Source organism: Balaenoptera acutorostrata, chromosome 1 (genome assembly GCF_949987535.1).
Source record: "Balaenoptera acutorostrata chromosome 1, mBalAcu1.1, whole genome shotgun sequence".
In the NCBI taxonomy this organism is placed as follows: domain Eukaryota; kingdom Metazoa; phylum Chordata; class Mammalia; order Artiodactyla; family Balaenopteridae; genus Balaenoptera; species Balaenoptera acutorostrata.
The window spans coordinates 35,302,194-35,309,980 of record NC_080064.1 but is presented as its reverse complement, the minus strand read 5'-3'; the positions used below and the strand labels follow the sequence as shown (position 1 = coordinate 35,309,980).

Sequence of the window (7,787 nt, the reverse complement as noted above, 5' to 3'; positions counted from 1 at the left end):
CACAAGAGCTCAGTCAGAATCAGCATAGAGTAACTCAGCCAAAAAGCTTCTGTTAAGCTCCTGAATAATTCAGGTCAAAATGAATTTTAATCTGAGTTAACTCATAATCAACAGGTTGGCTGTTTTTCTTGTTTCTTACCCACTGTCCTATTCTCTTTTCCACAATATTCTAAAGTTGCCACTTAATGGATTCTTCCTGCTGCAGATGGCGGAACTCTGGATCTCCTGCTCAGTGGGGCTAGAGAGTGGATTCATAACATTGTTAGTGGCAGCCTGCAAAATCTCTTCCAAGTCTAAAATTCTATGAGTTTAGAGGCTGACTGTTCCAAAACCTGGCCATTGCTGCTGCCTCAAATTCTCCAGTCATCCTAGCTCAGCAGAAAGAGCAGAATGGGACAAGCCAAACCTTATCAATCGTGCAGAAATACCAGAACCACACACTCGCTCGCTAGCCAAGCCAAGCTGTTCATCATCCGCCAGTACCCAACATTCTGCTTCCCAGACGAATCTGAAGCTGCAGGTGCACCACCTGTTAAACAGCCACAACCCCAATCTCAAACACTTCTAGTTACTAAGAGACTAACAACAGTCCTCTCTGGAAAATGACTTGCCAATCTTTTCGAGGGAAGAAGAAACCCTTCTTTCTCTAATGCTCTGACTTATGGGAGAACAGATGGAGATAAAGGAGAAGGAAAGTACACTGGCCAGTACTCTGAAACTGACTAGTTGAGTATCTGTGACCTGGAGAGGATCCCAAAAGAGACTGATGTGATTCTTTACCATCCCAACTAAAAGTAATAACGACAGCGTTTACATTCACACAGGACCACCTTCAAAGAAGTTCATGATTTACCTACATGCCCTCGACTCTCGTGCCACCTCCCATCAGGGCAGAGATTGGGGCAACAAGGAGGTGACAGGTCCTAGCCATGACAGCCTTTGTCAGAGTCCACTCTCAGTGGAAGTGAAGCCCTGGAAGCTGGGTTCAGTGCTTGAAGGCAGAGCCACTGGCTGGCTTAGCAACTTGTTCACGATGCTGATTTTAGCATCCTGCTTCTCAGCGTCTTCATACGGAGTCCAGGACAAGTCATGCTGTAGCTTGTAGGCACCAAGGAAGTCATGTGGACAACCTGTCCCCCATTCCTAGAGAAGGCAAACGAGTCAGTTCTGATCAGGGCAGGAGATAAAGAAACTGAGCTCACGTCCTAATTCTACCACAATTTTCTTTTTTAGCTTTTCACTCCAGACCAGTCAGAATCATCTTGGAAACCGTTACATTACACATCAGATACCTCCCTTAACAGAGATAATGACTGTGAAATAATTTAAGCACATGCGTATTTTTCAGAGTCATGTCTGGGCTCATGCCACCTCCAGTTTTCTAGAAAACCACTTCCCAACCCCTATGCCTACATTTTCTCACACACCACACACACCACACACACACACACACACACACACAAACACACACCCAAGAATTTCTCAAAGACAAGAGTAGATTTTTGTGCAAAAATTAAATGTTCTTACCTTTGGAGAAATAATGGAAAAATACCGCTGACCACTCTCCCGTTTATAAAGGTAGTAAATGTTGCCAGGTTTTTTCACTATATTACAAGCTACATGGTGCAAGTCAGCATCTCTGCGAGCATCCTCCAATACCTAAGAACCGCAGAGATGTAACCAATTAGGTATTAGGTAACAGGCACTCATACTCAGTGACCATCCCACTCAAAATCTGGAAGCAGTTCAATGCCTAGGGTCTTGCTCCCTCGCAGCAGTGAATCATGACTGAGACCCAGACGATACTGAAGAGAAAAATTACACAATGTTACGCTACTGTGCTGTAAAAATGCCTTTAGGAAAATTGTATTTCAAAATGTTGAGTGTTACTGGCTTTTGAATGGTTTTTACATTTCTTTCCAATTTTTCTGTGGTCAGTACATTTCTTTTATAACTGAAAACATAGTTTCCCCTCAAAATGCTTTATCTCACTGAGCTTTCTCCCAGTGAAAACACTTATACTTAACCTCTTGGGCTTATTCTATTTTACTCAACACTTCTATATTTCTAGGAGGTACTGAACAAGTAAGTTACAATGATTATAAGCAAGTTCAGTCAATCCTATGAACTAAGTAAAGAAAACGAATGCTTACCTAAAAGCCACTACTTACCTTCCTGGCTTGTTCTTGCAAATGTTCGATTTGCTCAGCTATGACTGTCAGCTTGTTGGTGGCATTTGCTCTGACAAATTCATTAGCCTAAGGTGAGAAAAAAACTGAACTGTGGGTCAAAAAAAGGATAAGACTTCTACGATGTTCTTATTTAGATCCCAATGTAAAGTTATGTCAACATCTTTGCTTATGCCTAAAATACTCTTCCCATTCTCACCATTCCCCCATGAACGCCCACTCATCCCAAGGCCCAGCTCAAACAGTACTGCTTACAAAAAGCCAATGCTGACACGACCCACACCACAGAAATAAGTGCTCCTTTTCTATTTCCCAAAGCGTCTACCTTGTTCACTCTAGATTCTAGTCACACTCAAATTTTTCAGTCTTCCAACATGCCCTGCTCTCTCTTGCTTCCAAATAATATGGAATATGCCCTCTCCTCCACCCAATATGTTTCCTTCTTGCTCTTTTGCCTGACTGACCCCACTTATTCCTCAGATCTCCATTTTTTTTTCTCACATTTAAACATTTCTGAAATCAGGGATGGGTTTTACAATGAAAATCCAAAGACACTTGTGGTATATGCCTCTTATCACCTGCTATATAGGAACCTAACTATATATAGAAAGTATCTGTTAATCTGACCATTACCTCAGTTGAATTATTTACATCACACTTAATTATATTTTAACTTATATTTGCATTCCTAATTGTTACTTAAAATGTATTTTTAAAAGATTGCACTATGATGTAGACCTGAAACGATTATAATATACACAGAGGACTGTCTACCATGTGCTAGGAAATTCAACTGAAGGCACTGGAAATTGCTTAAAATAAATAACTTTCAAAACTAGGAGAGACAGGTGTGACCAATTCACGTAATGGGAAGGACTATCACTCAGACATCAGAAACTTCCAGATTACTTTCCACAAAAAGCTGATTAACATTTTTTTTTTTTTTTTTGGCCACACTGCACAGCTTGCGGGATCTCAGTTTCCTGACCAGGGACTGAACCCACGCCCTGAGAGTGAAAGCGTGGAGTTCTGACCACTGGACCACCAGGGAATTCCCCCCAAAACTGATTAACTTCTAGTGGTATACAATTAAGTTAAGGAAAAGAAAGTAAGAGGTTAAATTTGAACTAAGAAATATTAAGAGAATTTGCTGGTTAGTTGTGGAAGCTTAAGGTAAAGGTCAGGTATAAGCCATGTTATGAGTGAATAGAAACAACTGAGTAAGCTGAGTCAAGCCTCTATCTGTTCCACGAATACACACTTAGCAATTACTGTATGTCAGACACCATGCTAGGCATTGGATACATTGGCAAACATGAGAAAGAGGTCCCTGCCTTCGTTAAGATTACAGTCTAATGCAACTATCCTTTAGAATATGAAACAAGTCACATATGTAATTTAAAATTTTCTAGTAGCCATGTTAAAAGTAAAAATAAATAAGTAAAATTAATTCTAATAATATACAGAATCCCCGGCAGTCCAGTGGTTTGCACTCGGCGCTTTCACTGCGGTGGCCCAGGTTCAATCTCTGGTCAGGGAACTAAGATTCTGCAAGTTGCATGGCGTAGCCAAAAAAAAAAAAAAAATCTAATATTTTATTTAACTTAATATATCAAAAAAAATTATCATTTCAACATGTAATCAATATAAAAATTGTTAAGAAATATTTTACATTTCATATTAAGTGTATATTTTATATTCACAGCACCTATCAATTTGGATGCTAAATTTTCATTGGAAAAACTTGATCTGTATTGAGACTTCATAAAATTTACAGTTGAAAGAGTTGATTCACATACTCAAATTGTTCCAAATATACTTAAAAGTTTCCAGTAATTGAATCAATTACCAGGTTTTAAAATTTAAATTAATTAAAATTGTTACAGGGAAGAACAGAATCTGACTCCATGTTGAATCTGTTTCTTTTACTTTAACCTTTGCTTTTCATTGCTTTTGTTACTATAATCACTAAAAGGATGCTGTCTATAGCATAAGCATACATAATGGCCTGCCTCAGGAACACTGCCCCTCTGCCTGAATGTTAAACTAAAGTGCTTTTGTTCAGCTCACAAGGAGACATTCTGACCCTGCCCACCTGTGAATGGCTGCAAAAAAGAAGAAATTAACACATCCCCTCCCTAAAACTAGCCAAGCCAGGAGATATTTTGCAAGACTTATGGCCTCTTTACTTCCTCACCTCTTCCCTCTCTCTGTTCTATGAACGAAACTGGCATCCAGACCCCGATTAAGATGGCACTATAGGACATTAGTCTGCCAGCTTCTCGGATGCCCAGCTTTCCGAATAACGTCACTATTCCTTGCCTCAACACCTCGTCTCCCGATTTATTGGCCTGTTGTGCAGTGAGCAGAGCAAGCTTGGGCTCGGTAACAAATTTACGTTAAAATTTAAAACTCAGTTTCTCAGCTGCACTAACCACACATTCCAAGGCTCAACAGCCATATGAAGCTAGTGGCTACCATACTGCATAGCACCGCCCTGGGGAGTGATACAGACGCCAAAAAGAAAGATAGTGTTGTATGTACTTGGAACAATGATGCACTATTATGAAGGAAATAACCATAATTACATGGTAGAGGCAGATCAAAGATAACAAATGAATGAAGCAACTGGTTTAATAACAGGGAGTGGTGAGGACTGCAGGAATTAGAATGCATGTGTAGTCTAGAGGCATTCAAATTCAATTTAATAATACTGTCATTTGGATGGGGTGGGGTATAGCCTTCTACAGATAAGAAGGCCTTACTGAGGATGTGACATTTGACTTGGGTCTGAAGGAAAGGAAAGGGCCAGCCATGCAAAAAACCAGAGAAGCAGCTTCCAGGCATTTCTAAGGCCAGTGCAGCTTAAGAGTAGTCAGTGAGGGGAGATGTAAAAAAGAGTGCAGGGACCAGATCATGTAAGGCTTTATGGCCCTTGACACAAGAATTTGCATTTTGTTCCAAGGACAATGAGGCACCTTATGGCCAAGGAGAGAATAGGTGGTTCCTAGAGCTAGGATAGTTCTGGGTTAGGAGTGGCCTTACAATAAATCTCCTTTCTCTTAAGGGGGCAACAAATCTGTCATTTGTGCACAAATAAGCCTAATTAAAACAGAAATAAGAGAAAGAGTACCAATAATGATAAGCACAAACTCTGGCCCTAATCACTCTGAGGCCCTTTGCATATTGTCTCATTTAATTCTCATAACACCTTATGAAGTTGGAGATGATGAACTCCAACTTCACTTTCTCATTTTAGGAATTAGACTAAGAGAGGTGAAGCAACCTGTCCACGGTTTCATAGCTAATAAATGGCAGTTAAAGATTTCAACACAGATCAGTCTGATCCCAAATTTCATGCCTTAAAACCAGGGTTCCCGAGCTTTCACACACGAATGCCTAAATGGCATGTTAAGAAGTCAGTCCTGCTAGAAAGTACATTTCAGTACACAGATTGAAATATGCTTGATTCTCTTTATCTCCAGAGTGTTTTTTCTTCAGCTTCTCAAAGACTAATATTGGAAAAATGGAAGCAGCACAATAATGTGTCCTCTGTATTTCACTAGATTGATTATAGGCTAAAGGACAAAAACCGTGTTCCTTCTTTCTTTGTTTCAGGCCATTGTAATACACATAATGGTCACTCAGTAACCCACTGAAAATGTTTTGCCTAAGATCTGACTTTGGGAGCCTCCCTCCCAATAGGTGATCTGATTAAACAGACACATAATGTTCTCCTAATCCATAAAAGTTATACCTTGCTTCCCACCTCTCTAGAAAAGAGAAAGCACACGATTTGAATCAAAGGAGCTTTCCTAAGCATTTGAAAATTTCTTAGTTAAAAAAAACAAAACTGAAGCAGAGAGATGTACATATAAGGGAATTTGAGCACATTAATTATTAAAATTTTTTGAGCAAAATGAAGGCCTTTGACCATAACCAAGGCCAAATGTGATCGTGTATACAAGGACGAGGGGGATAGCATAAGCTTTAAAGTAGCAAGGCCCTGTACCTGTACATATCAAAGAGGGTTCTACAACTGGACGTCTTGGTAAGAAAGATTAGATGAAATCTGGTTTTTCAAGAAATTTAGATCTAGGAGCTCTCCTAGTTCACACCCTGCACTTTTTTTTTTTAAATACATTTATTTATTTATTATTATTATTATTATTTTTGGCTGCATTGGGTCTTCGTTGCTGCACGCGGGCTTTCTCTAGTTGCTGTGAGTGGTGGCTTCTCTTGTTGCGGAGCATGGGCTCCAGGAAAGTGGGCTTCAGTAGTTGTGGCTCACGGGCTTAGTTGCTCCATGGCATGTGGGATCTTCCCGGACCAGGGCTTGAACCCGTGTCCCCTGCATTGGCAGGCGGATTCTTAACCACTGTGCTACCAGGGAAGTCCGACACCCTGCACTTTACAGATAAAGAAGCTGAGGTCCAGAAAAAAGTAATTTATCTCAAGTCACAATGCAAGTTAATATCAAAACTGAGATTAAAATGCATGTGTCCAAACTCCCAGTGCTATTTCTGTTACGTCATATTTCCTCCTTATTTTACTTCTTTTGGCAATCAATGTCTAAGCACTGGGCTTGGGAATACTGTGTCCAGTGAATGAAGACAGAGGGCAAAACTTAGAGTCCCTGCCCTTCTAAAAGATATTAAGCTCTACAAGCCCTCAGGTCAGAAGTAAAGATCTTAGGGAAGCAGTTTAAAGTAAGCGGGCTATGCATCCCTGCGTTAGTGAGTGATCTTGAAAGGTCCCTGGAAACTTCGCTTCACGTGTCAAATAGGAAGAATAACTGTACTGCCTACCTGACAGGGCTGTCCTAAGGCCCAAATGAAATCATGAATATTGAAAGTACTGTGCAAACCTTCCCACGAAGGGAGATTATGGGCACTCAATTTGCAGCTGAAGGAGTCTTTGGTCTCAGAAGATCAGTTGGAGTCAGGCCACCGACTCGCCATGACCATCAGTTTTCCCCGCGTGTAAAATGGAGACGAGAACAAATGCTACCGCACACTAAGTGGCTTGGAGAACCAAACGTGCACGAAGCTGGTCATTTACTTCCCCAGCCGCGCCTCCTCACCTTCTGCACCTGCTCTGCGAGCGCCACGAGGTCTAAGGGGTCTCCGACCCGGTGGGTGTGGTAGGGGCTCACCAGGGCCAGGCCGCCGGGGGTCGGGGTGAGCTCCACCAGGGCTCCTGCGACACACACCCAGGAACACAGGCCGTGAGCACCCGCCCTCGGCCTCCCGCGGAGCCCGGCAGACTAGCTACTCCGGGAGGGCTTCTTTTCCCCATCTGACTCCCGCCCCGCCTACCTCCCCAACCTGCCGCCGACAGAACTCCTTGGTTTTCTATGACTCCCTGGGTCTTCCCGGGCGTTGCACCGTCTTCCATGACACCACCTTCCTCTCCCTACTTCCCGGGCGGCGCGAGGCTACGGAGCCTGCGCAAAAAGGCCCATGGGCGGAGCTTCCGTGTTCCCTGGCCATTGGGCGTCGGAGCTGCCCGGAGCTCGGAGGCGTAGCTGCGGCTGACGCTCATGGTTCTGCTGAGGGGCGGGGTCCAAGCTGGGGGAAGGCCAAAGAGGCGGTGCAG

At 42.4% G+C, this 7,787-nt stretch overlaps 1 protein-coding gene across 2 annotated transcripts; it reads right to left on the bottom strand.

Annotated features, from left to right (window-relative positions):
- Positions 1 to 827: 827 nt before the first annotated feature.
- C1H1orf50 (chromosome 1 C1orf50 homolog) lies at positions 828 to 7,636 on the bottom strand. 2 transcript variants are annotated; one of them, XM_007164644.3, is made up of 5 exons: positions 7,508 to 7,636; positions 7,273 to 7,388; positions 2,172 to 2,258; positions 1,528 to 1,659; positions 828 to 1,143 (listed from the first exon to the last, which is right to left on the bottom strand). In XM_007164644.3, the coding sequence occupies exons 1-5, from the start codon at positions 7,584 to 7,586 to the stop codon at positions 943 to 945; spliced, it is 615 nt and encodes a 204-aa protein (XP_007164706.2). In that variant the 5' UTR covers positions 7,587 to 7,636; the 3' UTR covers positions 828 to 942. The 2 variants fall into 2 exon arrangements, with proteins under 2 accessions (XP_007164706.2, XP_007164707.2); XM_007164645.2 differs by having other exon boundaries at positions 7,517 to 7,626.
- Positions 7,637 to 7,787: the final 151 nt, after the last annotated feature.

Coding starts and splice junctions, on each gene's coding strand:
- C1H1orf50 (XM_007164644.3), bottom strand. CDS start 7,586: ATGGAAGACGGTGCAACGCCCGGGAAGACCCAGGGAGTCATAGAAAAC. Junction 1,660..2,171: donor TGCAAGAACAAGCCAGGAAG/GTAAGTAGTGGC, acceptor TGCGGTTCTTAG/GTATTGGAGGATGCTCGCAG. Junction 1,144..1,527: donor TTTCCATTATTTCTCCAAAG/GTAAGAACATTT, acceptor TGCCTTCTCTAG/GAATGGGGGACAGGTTGTCC.